General features: G+C 52.9%; 10 protein-coding genes across 10 annotated transcripts; 3 read left to right on the top strand and 7 right to left on the bottom strand.

Moving 5' to 3' along the window:
• Window positions 1–58: 58 nt before the first annotated feature.
• On the bottom strand, window positions 59–1,197 carry J4E79_007970 (uncharacterized protein; the record flags this gene model as incomplete). The annotated part of the gene is made up of 3 exons (XM_049356832.1): window positions 59–793; window positions 848–976; window positions 1,027–1,197. The coding sequence occupies 3 exons, from the start codon at window positions 1,195–1,197 to the stop codon at window positions 59–61; spliced, it is 1,035 nt and encodes a 344-aa protein (XP_049208679.1).
• Window positions 1,198–1,668: 471 nt separating this feature from the next.
• J4E79_007969 (uncharacterized protein) lies at window positions 1,669–4,129 on the top strand (the record flags this gene model as incomplete). The annotated part of the gene is made up of 6 exons (XM_049356831.1): window positions 1,669–2,044; window positions 2,094–2,191; window positions 2,238–3,110; window positions 3,161–3,500; window positions 3,550–3,729; window positions 3,876–4,129. The coding sequence occupies 6 exons, from the start codon at window positions 1,669–1,671 to the stop codon at window positions 4,127–4,129; spliced, it is 2,121 nt and encodes a 706-aa protein (XP_049208678.1).
• A 533-nt stretch (window positions 4,130–4,662) lies between these two features.
• Window positions 4,663–5,297, bottom strand: J4E79_007968 (uncharacterized protein; the record flags this gene model as incomplete). Its single annotated transcript, XM_049356830.1, has 2 exons — window positions 4,663–4,910; window positions 5,006–5,297. 2 exons carry the CDS (start codon window positions 5,295–5,297, stop codon window positions 4,663–4,665), a joined length of 540 nt encoding a protein of 179 aa, XP_049208677.1.
• Window positions 5,298–5,629: 332 nt separating this feature from the next.
• J4E79_007967 (uncharacterized protein) lies at window positions 5,630–7,535 on the bottom strand (the record flags this gene model as incomplete). The annotated part of the gene is made up of 6 exons (XM_049356829.1): window positions 5,630–6,531; window positions 6,627–6,865; window positions 6,925–6,995; window positions 7,048–7,082; window positions 7,137–7,242; window positions 7,293–7,535. 6 exons carry the CDS (start codon window positions 7,533–7,535, stop codon window positions 5,630–5,632), a joined length of 1,596 nt encoding a protein of 531 aa, XP_049208676.1.
• Window positions 7,536–8,965: 1,430 nt separating this feature from the next.
• On the top strand, window positions 8,966–10,146 carry J4E79_007966 (uncharacterized protein; the record flags this gene model as incomplete). The annotated part of the gene is made up of 3 exons (XM_049356828.1): window positions 8,966–9,185; window positions 9,238–9,558; window positions 9,611–10,146. 3 exons carry the CDS (start codon window positions 8,966–8,968, stop codon window positions 10,144–10,146), a joined length of 1,077 nt encoding a protein of 358 aa, XP_049208675.1.
• Window positions 10,147–13,287: 3,141 nt separating this feature from the next.
• J4E79_007965 (uncharacterized protein) lies at window positions 13,288–13,971 on the bottom strand (the record flags this gene model as incomplete). Its single annotated transcript, XM_049356827.1, has 1 exon — window positions 13,288–13,971. The coding sequence occupies one exon, from the start codon at window positions 13,969–13,971 to the stop codon at window positions 13,288–13,290; it is 684 nt and encodes a 227-aa protein (XP_049208674.1).
• Window positions 13,972–14,157: 186 nt separating this feature from the next.
• J4E79_007964 (uncharacterized protein) lies at window positions 14,158–15,114 on the top strand (the record flags this gene model as incomplete). Its single annotated transcript, XM_049356826.1, has 3 exons — window positions 14,158–14,389; window positions 14,452–14,554; window positions 14,604–15,114. 3 exons carry the CDS (start codon window positions 14,158–14,160, stop codon window positions 15,112–15,114), a joined length of 846 nt encoding a protein of 281 aa, XP_049208673.1.
• Window positions 15,115–19,289: 4,175 nt separating this feature from the next.
• Window positions 19,290–20,540, bottom strand: J4E79_007963 (uncharacterized protein; the record flags this gene model as incomplete). The annotated part of the gene is made up of 1 exon (XM_049356825.1): window positions 19,290–20,540. One exon carries the CDS (start codon window positions 20,538–20,540, stop codon window positions 19,290–19,292), a length of 1,251 nt encoding a protein of 416 aa, XP_049208672.1.
• Window positions 20,541–20,996: 456 nt separating this feature from the next.
• Window positions 20,997–21,904, bottom strand: J4E79_007962 (uncharacterized protein; the record flags this gene model as incomplete). The annotated part of the gene is made up of 4 exons (XM_049356824.1): window positions 20,997–21,047; window positions 21,080–21,439; window positions 21,493–21,698; window positions 21,751–21,904. 4 exons carry the CDS (start codon window positions 21,902–21,904, stop codon window positions 20,997–20,999), a joined length of 771 nt encoding a protein of 256 aa, XP_049208671.1.
• Window positions 21,905–22,608: 704 nt separating this feature from the next.
• J4E79_007961 (uncharacterized protein) lies at window positions 22,609–24,607 on the bottom strand (the record flags this gene model as incomplete). The annotated part of the gene is made up of 7 exons (XM_049356823.1): window positions 22,609–23,741; window positions 23,793–24,077; window positions 24,127–24,219; window positions 24,285–24,290; window positions 24,344–24,388; window positions 24,440–24,493; window positions 24,604–24,607. 7 exons carry the CDS (start codon window positions 24,605–24,607, stop codon window positions 22,609–22,611), a joined length of 1,620 nt encoding a protein of 539 aa, XP_049208670.1.
• Between the last annotated feature and the right edge of the window lie 122 nt (window positions 24,608–24,729).

The raw sequence follows: 24,729 nt of genomic DNA, 5'->3' as shown, positions 1-24,729 counted from the left end.
AGGGAGCATAGCGCAGGCGTTTGATAGTAATACCTTTTGTCGGTTGAATCTGATTTCATCATATCCCGTATGTCACCTTCAGTCGTCTCTCCAAATGCCCTTTGGCTGTTATCACCTCCTCTCCGAGCCCATCTTCTCTCAACCCTAGTCTCTTTCTTTGGCTTCTCAGCTCATCCTCTCCCTTGTTGCCAAACTGCTCGATCACAGGACTGGGTACGGCGTCCAACCTTGCTTCATCTAGCGGGTGGCAGAAGTACGCCATACTGTATCTCTCCTGTCCACCCTCGAATGTAACCCGGTGGACTGTCGATTTCAGCATGCCATTTGTCCAATAGCACAGTAAATCTCCTATGTTGACCAGGATTGGAGGTGATGACGATGGTGATGGGCTCACCGGCACTGCCTTCCACCCTGAAGGCGTAGACAGTTCGAGGCCGGGCTGGCCCGGAAGACGGAACAAGAGAGTTAGACTGCCGTAGTCTGAATGTGCTCCTGCGCGGATACTGGTTTCACCTTGCTTGGAGTATTTTCCTTGGGAGAGGGTCGATGGGTAGTAGAGCATGCGGAAAATGGTGCCGGATGGGCCGAGAGATTGGTCGTGTCGCGTGCTGAAGTACTTGGGGTCGGGAATCTGGAGGGCAGTGTTGAGGAGAGAGAGGATTTGGGTGCATAGGGTGTGGCAGGAATGTTGGAAGCGGGTAATCAACTTGGAGGATTCCTGTAGAGGTGATGGAAGGGGCTGGAGGGTTGGGGTTGGTGGCCCGATATTGAAGGCTTCTTTTGGATCACCTTGCTATTATTCATTTCGTCAACAGGTAGTTCTTTCAATTGTTCTTTTGGCAATTACCTTTTGACCTTCAGGATCCAGAGATTCGCCTTGCATCTGAACCCAGCCGCGATTTATGCCCCCTGCTTTATCAGAGTGGATCGCGTATTCAGATTTCTGCTCTTTGGGAGCGGCGAAAAACTCCTTAGACTGTTCTCATCAATCAACAAGTTTAGTTTTGGACAATCGACACATCATACCAACTTGAACATGTCATCGATGTCCTGGGGCGGGATGGTCACACCATCGTTCTTAATGTAGAGGAAGCCATGTGTGGCAGCCGCGACCAGCACTTGCCGAGCGACGTCTTCGGAAGGAGTTGAGATATCAATAACCGGTATGGCTTCCGAGTGGTGTCCTGAACTAGCCATTTGGAGAGAGAGTGAGATGTGACGCGTGAAAGCCTGGAGTAACGCTAGGTGAGGGGCAGAGGTGCGACGTGAGACGCGATTAGGCACTAAGAAAGCAACAGAGAAGCCACGTTCGAATTCAGGTGCAGTGGATCTACGGAAGCAGATCACCTCAATTCTGCGCCTACCCGTCATTCATCCCTCTACTCGGCGCGATTGCGTTCCCTCGTACGGCTAGACGCTGTACCTGAGCTAGCGCCCGGCTGATCAGGGATCGTGTGGTTGCCAAGGCGTGGAGCTGCATCGGAGCTTCCAATTTACAGTCCACACCCCCGCAACCCTCTACAACTTTACCACACGTCGTCGCTACATACAGTAATCACGCCAGGCGAATCTCTTACTATTACTCGAGACTTTACTGCCATCGTCTCCGTTCATTATCAATCCCTCATTCCCATCACTTTCAAACAGCCCCACCACGCGACTGGCACCATGATCCGCGACTTCGTACAATGGACGGCCACACTAGGCGAAACGGGCGAGCTCGAACAACTGCGCAATTGCCGCGTAGGCATCGAAGCCGCCGAATATCTGAACCAGCGGATCCTCAATCACCCGCGCGCAAAGGAGCCGCTTGTGCCTGCGCTGGGAGGCCTTCCGCTGGCCCTGACACAACACATTGAGGACGATCTCGCCCAATTCCGCAGCTTCGACATCGAACCCGTCTTCGTCTTCAGCGGGCTGGACATTACAAAACACGATGATCCTTTCAGGCAAAAGGAGACCGAGGCATCGGTAAACATCAATGCGTGGACGCTGTACGACAGTCACGAGGCGGAAGCCTCTGTCGCTAAGTTCGGACAGTCAAGTATGGCCGCCGTCAAAATGAGACTGTGTATCGTGCTGACTCTTCACAGCATACGTCACGCCCGAGGACCTCTTCCGCGCCCTACAGTCAACCCTGACCGAGCGCAACATTCGTTGGACAGTCGCGCCATACAGCGCCTGGGCCCAGGCAAGCATCTCTGGAATCTCTGTTCGCAGTGACTAATTATCGACAGTTGGCATATCTCGAGAAACACGAATACGTCCACGCCGTCTACGGCTCGTCAGATATCCTCATCTTCGAATGCTCCAAAATCATAACATCTTGGGACTTCGAGGCCCGACATTTCAGCTTCGTCCGCCGAGAGAAATGCGTAGCCGACCTCTCGAAGATTGTCGGCGCTCCCAACATCTCAGACGACATCTTTCTCGATACCTGCATACTCGCCGGCACGCCCTTCCTCCCGACCCACCCGATCCTCGACGCGCCTAACAGGGCAGAGCTGATCAAGCCGCACGGCGCCATCAAGGCCATCATGAACAACGGTCAGTCCGGATACTCTGTGGTTGTCAACAACAATGATGTCCCGCCCGCGGGCAAGGAATACGTCACGCGATACCAGAAAGCACGCCTGGCCGTCAAAAATCACCCAGTCTACACCGAGGAAGGGAAGGTCGAGCCTCGGAACTCTGGCTCGATGCCTAACGATGCAGGTCAGTATTTGGGTCAAAGGCTTCCAGACGAGATCCTCCACTACATGTCGAAAGGTCTCATCAGCCCGCACATCATCCAGTGGCGCACTACCTGCGAGGTATTCGAAGTCCCTCCCATGGATGGTGGCCTGTCTCCAGAATACAGGGACCTCGTCAGCTCTAAGCTGATCCCACTTCGAACACCCGCTGTCAACCTTTTGTCTAGCACCTTACATAATTGGTATCGGCACCAATCTCTGCACCAGACGCATTGGTACTCTCCTGTAGAGCCCAATGGGAAACGCACATCCACAACCATCTCTGTCGAGAAGCCATCAGAAGCCATAGCTCCTTCGCTCGTTGACACCTGGAACGTGAAGGAAGCTACATTTAAGGATGTTGTCGGGCAGTATAAGGTTAGCAAAGCGGCAACCGAATTGACAGATTATTGTTAACACTCAGACAGGACTGCGGAACTCTCGGTGCAGCCATCTTATCACTGCAAAACTCCGACTTCGTCACCAAATCGGTCGCTAAGAAAGATACTAAGAATCCCCTTTCTACCACTTCCGAGATACTGTACAACTCGATATGGCGCTTCCTCGCCCTACGGGAGTACATTGACCCCAAGAGCCATAACCTGACACAATGGGGTAAAGTCCTTGTCTCTGTCATCGCTGGCCTAAAGGGCAAGCCAGAGCACGAAGAAGCTGTGGTGATCGCGGTCGAGCTGATACGGCTGGGCCTCTTGAACTCCGACATCGATATGTTCTCTATGTACAACGGCGCACCGATGCGTGGCAGCAGTAAGTGGGAAGCCCTTGACCAAGTCCTGCATAGCTGACAGCCGCCTAGCGAACGACAAGGAGTACAATATGCTAGTGTCTCGTGTTGCTGGCTTAGGTACTCTGCACCACCGACCGATTGGCTTCACCGGACCTCTCAGTCAACACTTGCTCGGTTACAACTCCATCATCAACAAAGTCCGTCAGTCACTTCGAGATATTATCGAGGTGGCCGCCACACAGATGTTCTGTACTGGCTGCTGCACTAGACATGCTGATATATCAGTCATCGCGATGAAGTTAGTCGTCCCGAATCACAGTAACCCAAGTCTGATAAACTGACGCTCCCTAGACTTCCATTCCTTCTCCCTAACAATTGTGCGCTTAGCATAGCAGCCAAGTCGTACCTCGATGAGCTTCTCACTGGCGATGCCGATCCGACCTCCCCGACAACCAAGTCACGTGTTATTCAAACCGCATCAGAACGCTACTTCCCGCAATCACTTAACCTCGCTGGCGATCTCAAGTCCGCATTCTCACTATGGGACGCCATATGTGCCGGTGTCAAGTCCGCGAACAACTCTACTGTGCCAGACGCGACAAAGCAGGTCTGGGCAGAGGCAGATAAGTGGCTCGCTGAACGACGGTAGAACCGCGAACTCCACCCAGAGCTGTGGCCGTCGGCAAAAGAGGCTTTTGAGTTCAGATACTGCCTCATAAGGGCTCAAGAGAAACGCCTTCACATCGCCAAAGGTAACCTTAGAGGTGTGGTGACAGGGTACTCCGCATACGAAGATAGACGGAAGGAGATGACAAGGGCGCATCACCTGCTCAAAGGAGTTGAGAAGCTGGAATGTCGCTTTCGGGGGAGACAAGGAAGTCATTTCTACCATACTTGAGCTCTATTGTACTCTTCAAACCAAAGCTATACCCCAGGTACAGCGTCAAGTACGGAATGTTATCCTTCAGACCCACGTCGTACACCGGGTACAGCGTACGATTGTAAGGCCCTCGCGAACGAATGAAACCGTGAAAAGCAAATTTTGTACAGTGGTGACTTAAGCAAGTAAATTTTCCCTGCTGCCTTTTCACTGGGTCTACCTATTCCCCCAGCCCATCGTCTGTATAAGCCAACGTCGCTTCCTGTTATATCCTCTATCACCACTCTTGCCCTATCCGCTGCCTAAGCTCCCAAGAACAAAGTTCCGATCATGTTATCCACCTTGGTGGTGAGCGCATCAATGGCAGTGTCTCTGTTCTCAACCTCAACACTGACGACCTTATGTGCCACGCCACCTGCCTGAACGATGATACTGATACACGCCTGACCGTTGAGGGCTTGAAGATTGCGACTCAAGACGTGGACATGATTCGCCTTGATCTCTTCGCAGTATTGAGCCTCCTTGTGGTGGATGATCGCAGCGAGGTTCCCTGATAGAATTGTTAGTTATTTGTAGTAAGAAATGTTTGCATTCAGGCAAAGAGAAGAGAAATTCAGGTGAGAGAAGGCCATGGAATACACTTACCGGCGAGAGTGAGGACCTTCCTTTCATGAACTGTGGCTTCAGTAGCGACGAAGTTGATAAAGTCGCCCCGGAACGGATGAAGGAGTTCGATGAGACGCTGCCTCACACTCGGAGCGACCGAAGTGTTGATAGTTGTCGCGGCTGGAGCAGGGAACTGAGGCGGATTGAAGACCGTGCTCTGGTTACCGCTGCCGCTGCCGGCGCCACTGCCACTGCCGGCGCCAGAGTAGTGAGGGCTATTGTAGATATCTTGGAAGGCGCCACCAATGCGGGGTGTAGAAGAGAAAGACATCTTAGATTTAGAATCGGAAGTGTGAGGTGTAGGAGTGTCGGCGGACTCGGTCACGAAGACATTTATTATGCTCATGAGTAAAGTGTTTGCGCCAAGCCAAGATTATCCACACTGGCGGTCTGTACGCGGTCACCTAGGAAGGCCTACGTAGACTGAATATTAGTAATTTCCGTCAGATATGTTTGCTATCGAGCGCCATTTGCGCCGGCCACGTTATAAGCTATCAACCAATCGCAATTCATCGTGACCAAGGCGCAAAGATAACGGGGAAGCCATGAATGCTGAGTGAATGGAATCGGGCGCTGGCATCGACGAATCCATGCGCTTTCTCATCAGTGGGAAAACCTGAAGTCCAGCCTCTTCATCCCCTCATCCTTCGTGTTGAAAATATAATCCTCCTGCTCTTCCTTGGTCATAGCTTTCCATTGCCCATCTCTTACACGATTCCTCCAAATGTAAAACGCCTTTACCGCATAGAACAAGAAAACGTTATACACACAAATACCTAGCAATATCCTATTGCCCCTGCGATACAACGGCTGATCGTCATCGCGATAAATATTGGTAGCGATGATATTGCCAGACTGCACAAACATGTTGTAGAAAGCCGCGAAGACGGCGCGTGTACGGACGGAATTCGAGTTCTTCGCGTTCCAGCTTACAAGGATGGCGTGGCAGTACGGATAGGACAGTAGACCTGTGAGGAGCGCGTATCTGACCCAGGGATTTGCGTCCGCAGGTAGAACGACAAGAGCGACGAGCCAGGGGAAAATCCAGATGTTGGATAGACTGGATATCATGGAGCGTTCTTTGAGCTTCTCGGATAGCCAGGTCACGGCGAGGAGTTGGATGGCGTAGAGAAACTGGCTGGGTATGGCGAGTAAGTTGGCTTCGAAGACGGAGAAGCCGAGTTGGCGCAGGATGTACGAGAGGTAGTTCTGCGGTGGGTTAGGTGGGACGTAAGCAGTCAGGCCGATGATGTAGAGGGGCCATTGTTCCCAGTCGCACGCTGCTTTCCAGAGGAGCGGGAGGCCAACTGCTTGGCGGTTGTTCATGTCGCCTTTTGAGGGATCGTCGCGGAGGACGCGGTTTACGAGGATGTACTCTTCGTGAGGGGTGAACCAGCCGTTTTTGCCGCGGAACCAGTGTTGCGTTTGGCAGGCGCCAGGGGGCATGAGGCCAAATGAGAGGATGCCGATGGCTAGAGTCATGATGCCTTCGATTAAGAACCTGTCTGTGTTAGGGATGGTGCAAGTTGAAGTACAGTAGAAGGGACTCACAGATACTGCCAACCTCCCCAACCATGGAGTCCTCGCATCTGCAAGATACCTGCTGCAAGCAGCGAGCCGACGATATTACAAGTACTCAGCGCAGTCCAGAACCACGCCAGTCGGTGTGGAAGTTCAGTGGATTTGTAAAAGTATGTCAACCATAGGACGATGTCTGGGATGAAGCCGCCCATGATAAGACCAAGGATGCATCGAATGGCGAAGTAATGGGCTTTAGTCTTCATTGCGCATTGTGAGGCGCTGACAATGGACCATATGCAGATGATGGTTGGGATCCACCTGTCATAAGGTCAGTACTTGAAGCGTGACGAGACGGTGAGTAGGCCGGATGGACTTACCGATCAGCACCAAGCTTCTTACTTATCAGGCCGCTGGGAAGTTCGGCAAAGAGGAATGAACCGAGAAAGATCTAGCTTGACGTCAACGAGAGTTCCGAAAGTGACTAACTGTATCAAGCTTACAGTCTGACCATAGTTGAAGTCGTTCGTATTCATTCCTGGTCCAAGTTAGTAATCCACCATCTTTTGTCCTTCATGTAGATGGCACACACCAAGGTCTTTCAGCAAATTGTCCGAGATTGCTCGGTTGATGTTCCTGCGATTCAACTCCATCGAGATGAACATGATCCATGCCCAGAGAGCTATTCGCCAGTCCAGCTACAATGAGAAAGTCAGTTCTGATCAGTGCCATGAATTGGTTTACTCACCTTTTTGACTAGACGTTTCTCTTCTTCAGGTTCCCATGTATACGCTGGGTCGAACCGGTGGCGTCCTTCGTACTCGGCATCATTGTATATTTGTCGCCAGCGCTGAGCCGTTGCCGGGTCGCTGAACGGATGGTCTTCGTGTGAGCCATGTTGTGGCGGTGGTGACTTCGAGCCGTGTGACGACCTTGGGTCAGCGGTTTCGGTGATGGGGGCCTGCTTTTCTACTGGTGTAGATGCAGCCATGTCTGCAAGGATAGATGAAAGCGGACTTCTTATCGTGATTCGTTTTGATCTGGCTTAGACCAATCGGTCGGTACTGATGATCGAATGTGCCGAGGGAGTGTTATAGGGACCGGACATGTCCATGATTAGGGACTGTATCGACAGATGATGCAACCGCGGGTACATGTGACAACATGCGCTAAAATGAAGAACCTTACCGTCTAGACAAGGCTCTGAAAGCCGAGAGACTTGGTTACGAAAGCCATAGATAAGGAATGACGTTTATGCGACAGAAACTCGATACCAATGATAGCATGCGAGGACCTTCATTGAAAATGCATACGTATCCAGACAGAGACACGCTGATAGGTCAGTTGATGATACACTTTAATGCCGCCATGACCCTGCGATCTGAGTCGAGAAAATGCTTTCCGCGGCCACATGTGAACCCCAATTTGGCGTAGGGAAAAAGACAGTGCAGCTACAAATTGACCGCATGCGAAAGTTCAGTCACACGATAGCGGGTCTTCCACCATCGCCTTAGATCAGTCGGAGTCTCTGAACATCGATACAACAGCCGTTCATCGGAAGGATACGACATCCATGCTGGCAGATTCGTTCCGAAAAGTCCACCCTCGGCTCTGTGGGCTTGGCATGAACGCTGTTGGTGTACTTCGGTTGTCATATACAAGGGTCGATATCAGTGTTTTGAGAGGAGGATCCGTCTTTGATCGCCGGTGCATCGTAGCGAGGTATGTTGCGAGAATGGCGAAGATGTCGTCAGACACTGCTGGAATAGCCTACGCGAAATTTGCACTTAACAATCTGAGTACCTTGTAAGTGTAGTGATGTCTTTATTGAGATAATTGAGAGTTCCTGTGCACATGCCAGCGATGTTATCATGAATGATGCAGCTCGAAAGAGCAAGGGGCTGGGAAGTCGCGGTCGCGTCGCGTTCGGTCCAAACTAATCGAGGACTAGTGTGCTCACTCCACCCTACAGGTAGGAAGGCAAGAACGACGAAGCACCTCTCTGCGATACTAATACTACATCCGCCGTTGCATGCGCGGTAAGGTCGCGACGCATTATTTCCGGATCGATGTCATTGCCAGCTGTGAATGGGACTCTGCCAAGCAGCACGCCATTCCACCCCCACATGTCGTAGCCTCAACCCCGCAACACCTCGTCGATATCGCGCATCATGGAAGATTGTGGTTGCAGGAAGCGACTACCGCCACTATCATAAGTGTGCCGAGAATGATTGCACCATAGTATCCATGCGATGATGCTACGATGCCAATGCACAAGCCGACGAGCTACTGTTCATCAGTCTTTCGATGCACATGCGCTCAGGGATAGTAGATGTGGCGAACGCGAGTAAGAGATAAGTGTGACACTGCTCTGTCGGAATGCGAAATACCCTGTAGCAGCGCAAATCAGCATCGTTGATCATGGCTACGAACACCTTGACCACCACTACCATTGAGGACATAGGCATCAAGACGCAGCCTGGATATCCTCGCGAGCCTCTAAAGACCAAAGGCGTTCTGGATGTCTTCGAGTCTTTCGACGTTACACCAGTCATCGGCCGCGAATTTGTGGATGTAAGTCTGAAGGAATGGTTGCGCGCGCCAAACTCTGACGATTTGATACGCGACCTGGCAATCACAAGTAAGCCACACTCAATGTTTTCCCAATGACTGAACACTAACATTTTGGAAAGTTTCTCAGCGCGGTGTTGTCTACTTCCGCAAGCAGGATGATTTGGATGATGAACTTCAAAAAGAGCTGGCCCAGCGCCTCGGCGAGCTTTCTGGCAAACCAAAAACATCCAAGCTGCATATCCACCCAGTTAGAAACGCGGGGAACCGTCTTGGAGGCAATGACAACGAGATCAGTGTCATTAGCTCGGATTTGGCGAAGCAACTCTTCAAAGAGCGGTCACAGACTGGCAAGCATGGCTGGCACAGCGATATCACTTTCGAGCCGGTACCAAGCGACTATGCAATTCTGAGAATGACGCAGCTACCAAAGTCAGGTGGAGGTGAGTGCGAGAAGTAGTCATACCCCCGTTGACTAGGCTAAGAATACTCTAGATACTCTATGGGCATCAGGGTACGACCTTTACGACCGCCTCTCGAAACCGTATCAGAAGTTCTTCGAATCTCTCACCGCAACATACGCTCAACCAGACTTTAATCGCGCGGCGAAAGAAAACAACTTTCCCGTTTATACCGCTGCACGAGGTGCGCCGGAGAACATTGGCAACTCTCTGACCGCTATCCACCCCTGCATCCGCACGAACCCCGTCACGGGATGGAAGTCACTCTACAGCGTTGGCCACCACGTCCAGCGTATCAATGAGCTGAGCTCAGAGGAATCAGAGCGTACTAAAGCCTGGTTCCTCCAGCTAATCACCGAGAATCACGATCTGCAGATCAGACATAGATGGCAGAACCCAAATGACGTAGCCATCTGGGACAACAGAAGCGTACTACACACAGCGACGTACGATACCGATGGCCAAGGATCGAGGAAGGGGTATAGAGTGGTCAGCTTGGGCGAGAGACCATATCTGGATCCACAAAGTACGAGTAGGATGGAAGCCTTGAGGCTGGCAGAGGGACAGTAACGTGGGATGCGTGCAGGTCTACAACACGTAGATGTTATCTTTGGCCAAAAAGGATGAACCAAAGCATGCCCAAACCAGTGAAAGGGGTGCAATGAAGTGCGGAATAAAGCCTAATAGGCTGCTACGATCACGTGCCCATGCATGTCAGCTTCTGCCTACACTGTTGAACATCCCCACAACTCCGGACACACTATTGAATCCGTCTCGCCATCCTTTCCGATTTGTTAGGCATCCTCAGACCCGTGATATATGCATCTTACTGCCTTCCCACTAAACCTGTCTATCTTCTGAACCCATTGTCTATATAAGCTCGCATCGCTTCCCTTTTGTTCTCCATACTTACCAGTCAGGGTCTGCGAGCACACGCATTCGCAAAGACCGGCTTAGATCAGCTGCATGGCACCATTGCGGGACTGATCTTGTCTGATGGCTCTTTGTGGGCGGTCTCTGGCATAATTTTTGATGGCTTTTTCATTGGTTCTTCACACTGTGGTGAGAGGACTGAGGAAGGAGTGGTGTATGATGTCTTTGGTGGATCAAGAGAAGTTGGTTATGGAAGAGTAGCTAGCTACATAAACACCCGTGCCTCCTTTAATAATCTGGATAGTTTTGTAGCCTACATGAAGAAGGAAACATGCGGGATAGGCGAACTAACGTCCATGAAGGCTGTAGGGTGTTCAGTTCTTCCGTTGATGAGGTGACCATTTGTTATCATGATGTGAGTCAACCCAGATTGAACTCTTTGATCTCGGGTTGTAATGCATCCCAAGAATCTTTCAGTACAACACCTAATCCTCGTCTTTCAGCGACATTTTCAACCCATTCAATCCACATGACATTGTAGAACGATGTTTTCCCGTAATCATCCTTCGTCAACTTCCAGAAAAGGAGCCTTTGTTCCTTTAGCCATGTCTTCACTGGTCGAGAGGTCTCGGCTTCAGTGAGAGCGACGAGTTCACAAACACTGCCATACTGAGGCTGATGGTCGATAGTATCGCACATCAAGACAAGATTACCGACTGTCTCCCCGTCGTTGCACAAGCTGATCAGCTTACGATGCGTGTTGTCGCAAATTACCATATGCCCAAAAGTCAGATGTGCACATGGAGTGATGCAGTGAAGAACGGGGGAAGATTGAACGTGTATACGTCGCTCAGCCGGATCGACGGTAGGAAGTGGGAAGGGATATTTCGTATCTCGCGGAGAAGCAGTACTCGTAAAGTAGTCGCCAACTGGGTAGTAATGGCGACTCCATCCCGTGGGCAGCGCAACATGGGGCTGTTCCCGAAGAGCTTGATATCGGTAGAAACCATTGAACTTCGAACTAACTCCGTCTACTGCGTTCGTTATCCGATACTCTGCCACAGGACTCAGGGTCGCCATGAAGGCCCACGCCGATGCATCGCCGGTATCGCGTCGAATACTTGCGTAAAACGTATACCAAGCAGACAGGCCGTCTATTTTTCCGTTCTTCCAGCCTGTCCACGACCAACTAGGTTCACCCTCGCGTCTCCATACAGACTCCTTAGGTAGCCAGAGCAATGCGATGTCAAAGAAGAACTTCGGCATGCCATGAAGTAGACCATCAGGGAAAGTAGTGTCCATAACCTCAGTAGCGCCTGCGAATGCTGCTTGAGCGTCTTTCTCGTAGGTTAGATTTCGCGAAGAGAAGTTTTCTACGAGCATTCCCCACCGACCGAGAGATGGCACCATATGGATCAAAGCCATCATGCCCATTGGGACGCCGAGATGGTAGCGCTCTTCAGGCCAAGTAGTGTCTCGCATCTTTAAAGGCGTGATGTCTTGGGAATTGTGGCTGTCCCTCGCGCCTATGAACTCGTTAATCCCCTCTCGCCACTCACAGCGCCCACATATCCAGGACACAGTATCTTGAAAAATGAGGAGACGGCGTGAGAACAGCGATTCTTGGAATGTCCAGCCCCTAGTCGCCCATTTCGAATCTTCTGGATAAGCATCCCATAGAGGAGACGAACAGGAGGTAGGACCTTGATCCATCGAGGGGCCCCCAATACCCCTCAGACCGTAGCCTGCGTTAGTCGCCCATTTCGTATCTTCTGGATAAGCATCCCATAGAGGAGACGACCAGGAGGTAGGACCTCGATCCATCGAGGGACCTCCAATACCCCTCAGACCGTAGCCTGCGTCTTCACCACCGGCTGCAACGATGGTGAAGTCGGCACTTGCGTATATGCGAGCCATAGCCCGCAAAGTGATGTTGATAGTGTCTGAATCTGCATCTTGAATAACAGACAGACAATCCACCCACAAATACCGCTCACCAAGGGCTTTGACTAGGTGTATAGCATCGCGAACTGTGTCAGGAAGGACTAGCTCGCTTCCGTTGTCGTAGAGAGCTCCTGGACGCAGCAAGACTTCGAAATTCGATCCTGTTGTCTTGAACATCGGCGCGTTACCCCAAACGTACGAAAGGGCAACGTACTTAATCGGCGGTAAGGTAGATAGGGTTACAAGCGAGCCGTTGATCACATCAACCAGTATGAGTTCATCAATTTGCTGTGCCAAGTCGATCGCGTAATTGTCATTGCAGCAAGCGCCGTGTGTCTTGCGGCAAGCTGTGCGCCAGTTCCGAATGGTTTGGAGGTCGGTTGTAGGTCCGATTGGCGCATAAGATCCGTCTCTACGAAGGAAAAGCATCTCGAGAGACGACGATGATACTTGTGGGGCCGGAGCTGGGGTTGCGCTAGATCCGTCGCTTGCGAACGGCGATTGGATGGCAAACCAGGCTCAAAAGTGGTCGAATAGCTATAGAGATTCGATAAGTAGACTAAGCCCGGATAAGATGCAACTTTTTCGCGATAGATACTGAACGGTACGAGGAGTCGCAAGCTGGCGAGGTATGATGCATAAGCGGGGTTTGTTGGAGATTTGGCGCCGGGAGGCGTTAGACTTCTCACGTGAGAGCACATGTAGATGCCTAGGTGTATTGTCGCTTCGCTGTTACGAGTGGCCACGCTGCAGACTGAAGGAGACTTGAACACTGATGGAGCTTCCAGAATATGCCATTCGCTCTCCAGTGATACATGCGTCCACATAAATGTTATCAGGCAGCAGTGAACGCAGCTCATTCCATGCACGATATGAATTGCGCTTGCGACGGCTCTAGAAGAAATCGAAACCATTCCACCAGATGTATCCGAGTACAGCGGTCACGCTCGTGACTGCAAAAGGCAGGCTCATCTCCACAACGCTCCAGATCCAGAGCGTACCAACTGGAGGAGCTGATTTCATGACGTAGAAGTAGCCGTGCTTGTTGCCCGAGTATATCAGATAGCACCCTGCCACGACAGAGCCTCCAAAGAATGTAGCGTTTCTGAGTATGGGAAATCGGTATGAAAAGTCGACGTGGGTGAGGTAGACTGCTAGGATGAATATGGGCCACGCTGTAAAAGCGCGCCACAGGATCTCGTTCCAGAGTATGTCCTCCCGATATTGGCTGTATACGAGAACGTCGAGGGTGAGGTGGAGGACTGCCATAGTGATGGAGTAGAGGATGGCGTCCCCGAGGGGTCCGATCGGAGGAATATCGTCGGGCGATGCAGGCGTGGACGCTACCGGCACTTTGACAACTCGTGTTCTGCCGTTTATCTTGTCTAGCTCTCGCTGTCTCTCTTCGGCCAAGTCGAAAAGTGTCTTGCCCGTTGGCTTGGAGAAGTCGGGATGCTTCAGAATCATTTCGACGCCGTCTTCATCGATCTCGTTGGTGGGCTGGAAGCCGCTTCCCTTGCCATTCGCGCTTGTCTTGGACTCTTTGGCGCGTCGCTCTTTCCTGTTGCCGGTAGACATGGTGATGTGTATCGGGGAGTGTGGTGGTTTGGGACACGTCGTGTGCGGCTCTAAGGAATCTCGAAGATGACGTGGGTCAAAGCTCGTTCCAGAACCTCAATGGCTTCATGCGCACGCGCTACCTCTCCTGACGCAGGTACATAGCAGCAATACAGTAGCAAACACCAAATCGAACATACTCCTTATATGCGCTTGCTGACCATGAATTGGACTGTGTGGGCATCGGTGCCTGTCCTCATCTTTGTTTTCTGGATGTACACCAGCACCCTCGGCGCGTCTTTCCCCACATTACAAAACAAACGCATCCTACTGCTGATCGCGCATCCTGACGATGAGGCCATGTTCTTTGCCCCGACTTTACTGGCATTGACGCGTCCGGAACGCGGAAATCACGTCAAGATATTGTGTCTTAGTAGCGGTATGATCCTCACAGCTCCCCAGTGCTCTCAGAGGCAATCACTCATCTCATTCGTGCAACAGGCGATGCCGACGGTCTTGGCGAAATCCGCAAGAAGGAGCTGGTCAAGAGTGGGCTGCAGCTGGGAATCGGAAGCAAGGACGACATTCTCGTGGTGGAAGACAAGTACGCATCGCCATGCACGTCCGACTGCAGCATACTGACTATGGCCCAGGAACTTCCCCGATTCCATGACAGTAACATGGCACCCTCGTCTAATCTCCAACCTACTCACCACGGCCTTCGCCCCGAACATGACCTCGATCTCTTCCAAGGAGGCACCGCAGGCGACTGTCGACACTATAATCACCTTTGACGCACACGGCGTCTCCGGCCATCCCAATCACAAGTCGCTCCACGACGGAGCGCATACCTTCTTGAAGGCGCTCATGCACCGACACAGCGGGTGGGAGTGCCCTGTCAAGCTGTACACCCTCACCACCACCACCATATTCCGTAAATATCTTAGCTTGTTGGACGCACCAGCTACAATTATTGGCGCAATACTCCGCAAGAAAGAGCTCGGAGGCTTTCCGACTCCACTCCTGTTCGTCAGCTCACCGGTCGGTTACAGGACTGCCCAGAAAGCCATGACCACGGCACACGAAAGCCAAATGCGCTGGTTTCGTTGGGGCTGGATCTCACTGTCGCGCTACATGGTTCTCAACGATTTGAAGAAGGAATAGTCGCAGTGGTGTCGGGAGGCGCACCGGGAATCTATTGTAGCCATCGAGACCTTCTAGTCTGAACTCTAGTAGGCCCATGCTGAGGCGATAATGTGCTACGTATACGGTGTGGCTGACAAACGGGAAAGAACACCCCATCGCAATTTCCGGACCCTGAAGTCGTGTAACATACCAAGGGAGGCAACTGGCGGAACACGGCAACAATGCCGCGGACAATGGGCTCCACCATTGGTCGTGCCTGAGGAACCTAGGGATGCGCGGGCTTGGAGGTCCGTGTGACTTTGGCATTACACAAGAGGCGTATATTGTATTTTGCTCACAGCCCGCTCACTCTTGCAATCCTCATGTCCTAGGAGTGTGTTGCACGTCCTCTCGACAAAAAGCAGAGTCTGCGACTTGCTTTCACCCTTCGCGTTCTGCATACTTCGCGCAACAGGCAGCAAAGGGCGCCGGGGAAGAGGTCCGCAACCACTTGGAAAGCATCAATCGTAAGCTGGACGCCGATCTTCACATAACACCAACTGACGCGCTGGTCTTAGACGAAGCGACTTCGAGAGCCCGTTCGACGCGCACAGCGTGTGCACACCATGTCTTCTCCACCCCTCCTTCGCCTGCCCGTTGAGCTTCATCTGGAAATAATCAGTCTTCTCGACCTCAGCAACAAAGCCAACTTGGCTTTCACAACTCGCCATTTCAGATCAATCATACCCCCACCGACGCATGCCGAGTTTTTGGCCGCCGAAGGAACTCCTTGGGCCAAGACCAAACAACTCTATACTTGCAAAGGCTGCATCCGCTTCCACCACTGGAAAGCCTTTGCCGACGATATGAGAAAAGGCAAATGGTGTCGCAGTGGTATTTTGGCCCACACAAGATTTTGTCTCAAATGCGGGGTAAGCGATGCGCTGTACGTCCCAGGAACGCTACTCACAATCTGCAATCGAGTTCACGTGCTTTGCATATGCGGAGTTCTTACAGATCAAGTTGGCGACCGTCGTGGTAGGTGCGCTGGTTGTTCCCCAGGCCCGTCACGCAACTACAACTGTGACTACTTCAACAACGACGATGACGATGGCTGGAGGCAAGAACGCGCATCTGATCGAAACCACTTACGAGAGATGTACGACTGGCCTGAAGAGGGACGCCTCTCAAGGTACTAAGACCGAGAGTGTTGTCAACGACTGTGGGTAGGCAGTATGTCGTTGGCCGCAGCCGGTAGCAATGATAACCTCGCGCACAAAGCTGGAGCATTTCACGGCCACGATCTCTTCGGGTATGAGACTACGACATCTTGTATAGACTACGGTTGCTGGTATTCCAGCGTTGTCCTCCTGTTCACGTTTGCCGCTGTGTTCACCAATAGACCGTTCGCAGACGTTCCTCCTTCCACCACGTCATGGCTGCTGTCAATATTCACAAATGCTCTACCATTCATAAGGTGCCCAACTTATGGTCCAGATTAGGGCTTTCACAGTCTACCGATCTCTGACGTTCGAGCCATTTGGAAGTAACGAAAGCTCTCAAATCACACCTTCGCTTGCTCTTAACCTGCGCTTCGCTATTCAGATCTCCCATAACCATAGCCTCAATCTACAGAAAATGCCGAACCCAGCGAAGCCCACCTCTGAACCAGACTCACCGATAGTCCCACCCGAGCGGCCAAGGACCCTCAAGCGACGCATTTCTTCCAGCTTCAATACTATATTGGCAGCCCTTCCCATACGGAGATCAAGCCCGCATATCAGTTCAAGTCTACGATCATGCACGGAACTCGGAGAAGAGGCCATAATACAACAAGGCGTTGCTGGCGCTAACCAGCAGGCTCCTCAACCCCCTCCAGTCATTCGACTACAGGTACCATCGCTGTCCGAAACCAGCCAGCCCTGTCCTTATGATGCGAGTGAATACCATTCCTTCCCTAGCGTGGAACGCCGACGCTGCGATTTCTGTGGCATGCGGCCACCGAAGTCACCCTCTGGCGAACCATGCAATGAATGTCAGTCCCAAAGCGCACTTTCCCACATGAAATCAGCTTTCACATGGAAGCCAGGTCGTAAGATCAATGAGGAACCAGCAGTTCAGAGCTCTCGTCCACAGCACAGTCCTTCATCCGAAGAATGTCCGCGTTTAGTCCCTCCCGAAATCGCGGCGAAAAGGATAGGCAACCCACCACGGAGAGCAGCACTGCCTGTGCCGCGACCTGGTGCTGTCAATCCAGCGCTGCGGCAGAGAAGTGCTACCAGGAGTGAAGACGTTCCCCCGCGATCGAAAAGCGCTCTGGAGTATAACGAAGTGAGGCCAATCAGTCCCAAACTACATTATCATCGTTACTTACGCAACTCAAAGGACTACCCTTACGTTCGGGAAAGTGAAGTATCGCAGCACTTAGATGCCATACGTGCCGGAGCCCCAAGCCCGCTAATCGATTTCGCCCGCGCTGCTCGTCGCAAGAAAACTTCGGATCCGACTACAGATTTCTCCGAGACGGTCTTCTATGGCCAGAAATTTTCAGCCGCCTTCACTAACAGTGCAGAGCAGCGCCAGTCGTCGCAGCCGTCGCGTAGCAATCTCGTCGTTGAGGGCTATCTAGAAACCGGTGGACATGTTGTGGTTGAACGACCGCGTCCTGAGCAGCAAGCCAGCATCGATGCACAGCTGTATCATAGTAATGTCTATCCTAGACGCTCCACAGAGCAATCAGGGCGACAATCCCGGGCTTCAAGACGGTCAGCTGATAGTCGCCGTCGCTCGAGACATAGAGACTCTGAAGATGACTTTAAGACAAACGACCAGCTACCGGATTTTCAAGAAGGTCCTGCTTACGATGAAATGCCAAGGTTGCGAGGTGGTAGTGGAGGAGACGAGAACATCCATACTCGTAGCTGTGGTCTGACGATGAAGCAACTGCTACTTACTTGCCACAGGCCTGGTCATGGTGATAGCACTGACTCAGGTAGCGATGATTACTTGCCGCCAGCGAGGACTCCCAATATTGCCGAAGTAGCACGCGCTTTGAGGAGGGCACACGGTACATCTCGCCTTCCAAAAGGTATCTCGAGACGCGATGCATGTCAAGAGACACCACGAACTGACAGATCCACGTCTGGCGGCGGAGACGTTACCAACTTACCAACCTCGCGCACAGCAAGCTTTGCAGCTACATACCCGCAGCCACGCTCGATCTTCTCTTATCTATCATTGTTCGGTCTCGCCTCGATCTTTGCTCGCCTCACAGGCCCTTCTATCGATACTCCGGCCGTCTCTGTGAGTCACACCATACAACCAACCACACTTCCTCCAACTGTCAGCCTTAGAGGCGGCGCTGGCTCACCTTCCGCTCTACGAGATCATCAACGTGTTCCGTCTACGCTCTTCTGGCTCGCAGGTGGGAAGGGTAAACCGATTACAACTGCTAGCTGGAAGAGTCAGAAGCCCCAAAGGAGAATGGGCGGAGTGTTTGGAATGGCTCTCCACGGGCTGGATGCTGGCACCGAGTATGGATCAAGGAAAAGTGCGAGAGATGACAGTAGCTGTACTGAGCTTCCGCGACATGTTGCAGTCGCAGTCGCAGCTGAAGCAAGCAAGCCTGCTACGAAAGCGAAGGCAGAGAGTGTGAAGTCAGGCAGATCTCACTCTTCTAGATCATCCTCTTCATCAAGGAGTAGCACAAAGAGCCACACCAGACATTCCTCGACTTCCCATAGATCCGCTGCCGCAGGTGACGAGGAACAAAGAGAAGTGTCCTTAGACCCGGTGCCGGAAGAAGCTCCTGCTGCACCAGCGGCAGATCTTCCTCCAGCTAACCCTGCAGCCGCAGAGGGTCCACCAATAGGAGTACCGGGGGAAGAGGCTCGTCCGGCCGATGATGCGCAACGAGAGCCTGCGGGTGATGGTGATCAGGGTGCTGCACCCGCTCCGAATGAGAATGAGAACGAGCACGTGGGACAGGCGGCAGCAGAAGCAGAGGGAGGGGCTCAGAAGTAAAATGAAGGAGCGCTAAAGATATGAAGAATCAGGGTAGTGGGTACTGTATCATAGTATAACCGTGCTCACATCGAACGAACCCTTCATGCTTGCGGTACTACTTCCGACTGCACCTATGCTTTTCAATGCTACCAGAACACCCGCACCTAATTTTCAAACCTCTATATCGTACAAGATATCTACCCCACCATCTAACTCATCAGCCCATGAACCTGCTCTCCACTCAAAGTTGCCTTAGCAGCAGGTCTCTTCCCAGCCGCTTTCTTAGACGTAGGCGCACTCGTCCTCCTTCCACCTGCCGAAGGCCTACTCGCACTCGCACTTCCACCACCCCTCTGCGCCTCAACAGCAGCCTCATGTTCAATCTTACTGACCGCCCTCGTAATTGCCATACTATATCCGCCGATCCACTCACTCCAGCTCTGCTTTCCATCGCTGTTATCCACGGCAACTTCCATAGTCGAGCTCATGCTTCTCTTCGGCTTCGGTGTTGTCGCAGAGGAAGATTTCGAAGCGGGGACTTTGGTAGTTCTGCTGCTAGACTGCTGTTGTGGTGAAGAGGCGTTGTTCTCGGTAGCGCGTACAGCGGCGGCCGCGCGTCGTTGCTCGAGGAAAGAACGTGCTACGTTTTGGGCGGCGGAGACGCCTGATTTGATCGTTTTGACGTCTTCGAGGTTGACGTTGGCGGGAATGGGGATGCGGTAGCTTCCTGATAGGGTGACTTGTCTCTCTGTACCTGCTCTTGATCCGGGTGCGTCCCTGTCGATCTCCTCGACGTATTCTGTTCCGCCTCTTTTCGCTCCTTGGCTGCGAGGGTTGAAGTGTTCTAGATCCTGTCGTGCCACCTCTAACTCGCCTTCAAGACGCACAAGTTCTTCATCTGCTTCCTCCTCTTCGTCGTCGCCAAGTTCCTGGACCCGAGAATCGCTTTCATTGGCCGTGGTACTAAGTGTGGGAACCTGCGCAGTAGACGAGGCTTTTCGCCCTTTTCCTCGTCGGCGAGGGGAGCGGCCAGGTCGTGAGTCGGGAATCGCACCGGCTTTGTAGAGCTCTTCTACCTTGGCTTCCAAGCCTCTGACACGAGACTTGAGCGCTTCGAGTTCGGAGGGCGACGGTACATCTGCCGTTGTTTTACTTGCAGTAGTAGACTTTGCTGCATCTGTAGGTGTTGATGTGGGCTCCTTGTTCAGCTTCCTAGGTTTCTTTTTCGGTGTCTTCGCTGCCGGTGTGGTAACGTCATCTGTGCTTGGTGTTGCTGCAGCTTTCTTTACTGACGATGCTGAAGCCTTTGTAGCGGGCTCTTTTGGCAGGACGACTCCGCCCGCGGACCCTGCTCTTCCCTGTTCAGTCTGGCTTGGAGTAGCAGCCTTCCTGGATCGTGCCTGCTTGGCTGGCGTTGCAGGCGTCGCATTGGGTCCCGGTGATGATGGCTTCGACGCCATTGTGTAAAGATGTCCCCTCTATTTGAGCCCAGTAATGATATGTGCCAAATCCCTAACAACGCGCGTCGTGTCTATGGTACGCTTCCGCTCGGTTTGTATGATGATGAGTTGGGGCAATACCCATAGACGTGTCGATTTCCTAGCTCAACTAATTGGAATGAAACACTATATGCATCGCAAGACACGAAAAGGAAAGTGATAGCGTAGGAGATCGCCGCCAAAGCAAGATATCGAAGTTGGGCACAGGCCGAGCACATCTGACGTATTGTGGCGCACGTACCGGGATCCTGCGTCGTGAACCCTGTTCGCGGCACGTCAACGGCGATCGACTAGACGTTAGCATCGCTGCACCACATGCAAGGGAAAGGACCAGACATTTTTAGCGGATTCTTTCTCCTAGCCGACCACAACGGGCTCAATTCAAGCAGTATACCGCTACATCGACCACCAAGAAGCCTACATTACCCTGGCGTCCATCAGGTCTTCGGCACCATGTGTTGTTGTAGACTGCAGCATCATGTAACAGAAGAAGTACTGACAAAGGCCAAGAACTCGCAGCCTTCAGGCAAGTCTCCAAAAGGCCACTTTATCCCATCATCCTTGATGACATTCAGCGCAGCCAGGGGCTCAGCGTGATCAACCCAGAACGCAGTGTCAGCGCAGCAAACAGCACCTGTCTGATCACCCTGATCAAATAAGGAGCCCGTAGGCGTAGCCATCTTGACGTAAGGAACTGGCGAGGACTTCATAATGGCGGGTATAAGGGCTTTGATCCCGCTCAAATCCACCTGTTCAATCCCATGTCCGAAGGCTCGCAGAGCAGCACGGATAGTAGCAGGATGAGACGAAAGGATTCCGAAACTGTGGTCGTGCTTGTTTTCGCGCAAATGAGACAAGATCTGCAAGGGTCAGTGTATGCTGGCGAAGGTCAAAAGTTCGTGTGAAGACAAACCTTCGTAGCCAGCCCGTTGCGCCTGAAATCCTGACCGACACATAGTTGTGTAATCCACCCAATTTTGTGACCTTCATGCTCCCAGAAAGTCGCAAAGGCGTGTCCGGCAAGTTTGCCGTCGACCGTAGCGCGCACCAGAACGCTGTCAGTTCCCGGAGCAAGGGACTGCTCACGAAGACGATTTTTGGACATCTTCACGGGACGTCCTACAAGGGCATTAGCATTGCATCCATTAGAGAGAGAAAATAATGTACATACCAGGCTTGCAGAATCTACCAAATGTGCCCATTCTCTCTTCAGCAAGAGGACCCCAGATTCCATAGTTAGAGGAAAAGAGCTCAGCGGCTTCAACGATCATATCTTCTGAGACATCATGGCCCTGAATATTCTCGATGACAATAGTGCCAGACATGGTGTGGATGATGTTTTGTTTTCCAACTTCGAATATTGTAGTTATGACAGGGAAAGATGACGACCCAAGAACAGATTTCATAGTCCCAAATCGAACCATGGTCTGCATGCTTGAACCCTTGACAACGACCCACCCCTGTCAGACCCTCATACGAACTCCACATACACATCACAGTAATGAACCGCATTATCGCAAACGTGCGTCAGAATTTGGAGTGTAGATACTTTCGAAATTCTTGTTGCAGCTAAATACATGCCAGTGCATACCATCCCTCTATTCCCCTAATACAGATCCATCAAAGAGAGCTTGGCTGGGCCACGACAACAGACACTGATGGCGAGAGGAGATGATCGAAAATATGGCATATCCTATATTTACCGGATGTGGAAGGTCTAGGAGACGACCAATACTTTTGGAAACGAGCAGCGCCAAGGAACGGCATCGTAAGGGGGCATGCAGAAAGAAGCTCGTAAAACGTCCCAAGTCCAGCCACGGACGCCTTGCAAATCGCGCTCGGATGAACAGGGCTGTCGAAAGGACGATGATTGTGCAGTGATGCAACAATATGGGAAAACCGCCGAACAAAAACAGCTGTGATAAACAGCAAAGCCCAGAAACACAAAGGACGCCACCACGCCGTCGAATATGCGTTGCGTTCATCCCAGATACAGCATCGGGGCTAGTCTCAATATTGATACGTCCACCTAAGACGCGATGGCGCGGGCCGGGGCACCTCCGCCTCCTCGGCGGTTGTTCTTAACGTTCTTGGTGGGCTTGGTGACAGTGCTCCATCCATCGTCGTCCATGACCTCGGTAGTAGTGCCATCAGGTGCCGCAGCTGTGCTGGACTTCCGCCTCCATGAGCCTTGTTCAGCCTTCGGTGGGTCGCGAGTGACTTCTTGCGGCTTGACGTCCTTGTCGTGTACAATCTCTCCCTCGGCATCCTCATCCTGGCCGGCAGAGTTACCCTCGTCCACCCGTTGGAGGATCTCGAAGTTGGACTTGGGCTTCTCCTCGCTATCATTCTCCTCCTTCTTTGTCGGCGTTGGCTGTGCTGAGTCCTTGGGCGCTGGCTTCTCCGCGGCTTCCTTGGCCTTCTTCTCCTCGCGCGCCTTGTCATCGGCTTCCTTCTTCTGGCGCAAAGCAAGTTGCCTCTTCTCCTCGATCTCTTTCTCACGAGCAGCAGTGTCGATGGGGCGGGCGGCACCGAATGGGTTGGGCTTGTCTGAAGGAGTGGACGCGTCTTGAGCTGGTTGAGCCTCAGAGACGGTTCGCTTGGCCAGGTTCAAGCGAGGGCGGCCGGCAGGTGCAGCGGCCTGCGGTGCCGGTGATGATGGAGTGCTAGCGTCGGGTGTGGATGTGGGCGACTTGATAGGCGCATCGGGGCGCATCTTGGATCGCCACTGGTTGTCATTGTCTGCGGCAGTAGGCTGCCTCTCAAATTGCGGTCGCTCCTGGAACTCACGGCGGGGCCCACGAGAGCCCTCAGTGCCTTGACCCTCGCCCCAGGCGGGGGACTGTCGGCGGCCCTCGCGGGGACCTCCTTCGAAGCCACCTCGAGTGCGGCCGCCCTCGCTGGGAGGAGGTGCAGCGGATGGAGAAAGGGGTCCTCGGCGCTCCCAGTTGCCAAAGTCGCGGGGCTTTCCGTCGCTCTCGAATGGAGGTGGGCGGCGACGCTCACCACGCTCGCTGCCGGCGTCAGATCCGGCGTCGAAAGCGCGGTCACGGCCCGAGCCGAAGCCGCCGCGTCCGGAGCTGCTGCGCTGGCCAGGTAGATCAGGGAGGGGTCCCTTTCGGGTCCAGTCTGTGATGACGCGGGCTTCTTCGCGGTCCTTGGCTGTGACTTGTCAGTAACTGTTTGAGTGCATCCTGCATACACATGACGTACGGGGTTCAGCGACGCTGACACGGATATTCCTGCCCTGGAAAGATGTGCCAGACAGGTCAAGCGCCTTCTTCAGTCCATCGACGCTGCCAAATTCGACGTAACCGAAACCCTTGGGCTTTCGGTCCAGTTTGTCCTCGACGATGCGCACGTTGGTCACCTCGCAGTCGGCGAAGAAGTCGGTCACGTCGCCCTCGGTGGCATCGAAGGAGAGGTTGCCCAGGTGGGCGGTGTACGGGGGCTTGGAGGGCATGGGGAGCGCCTCGCGAGTTGCGAATCCACGGTCGGCTGGGGAGTCGTTAGTATATGCGAATGCGTGTGAGTATGCTCTCCTCACCGTAGCTGCCAGCGCGGTCAGCACCGAAGCCGCTGCCGCCGCCAGAGCCAAAGGTAGGCCTGTCGCCGCCGTAGCCAGAGCTTCTACCGGCACCTAAAAATGTGTCAGTCTTCCGTCATGTGCATGTTCGCGCTGCGACAGTTGTTGGGGTGTATTACCGGCTCCTGCTAACGTTAGTACACCGGGCCACTCCCTAAGCAGAATGCGTGTCACTCACCAGGCATTGGCGCGTCCTCCATTTCGTCGGCCCATGATCCTAGCGCTGCTACATGTCAGTCGTCTGCGCGCTCGGGGGCAGGTAGGCGGGGCGTACATTGGTCATTTAGGAATTCTCCCAGGCCCATGGTCTGTTGCTTCTTCTTGGGCGCTACAACACATCGTCAGCCATGGCTTCTTGTTTTGGGCGCGGTACAGAGCGGGGCAAAAAAGCCGGCTCGAGTGACGCCTGCAATTTGCGTGCGCACCACGGCGACGTACCCATGATTGCGGTTTGGCAGACTGTGCGCGAGTGGATTCGGCGCGCTGTCTGATTCGGGTCTGGAGAGCGGTCTCTTGCTCTCGGGTGTGGTCTTGGTGGTTGCGGGGTCTGTGGTTGAAGCGTGT

Source organism: Alternaria viburni (assembly GCF_023758015.1).
Source record: "Alternaria viburni strain BMP 2772 chromosome Unknown scaffold_18, whole genome shotgun sequence".
NCBI lineage: Eukaryota > Fungi > Ascomycota > Dothideomycetes > Pleosporales > Pleosporaceae > Alternaria > Alternaria viburni.
Note: the sequence above shows the minus strand (reverse complement) of the source record. Positions and strands in the feature narration are given on the sequence as shown.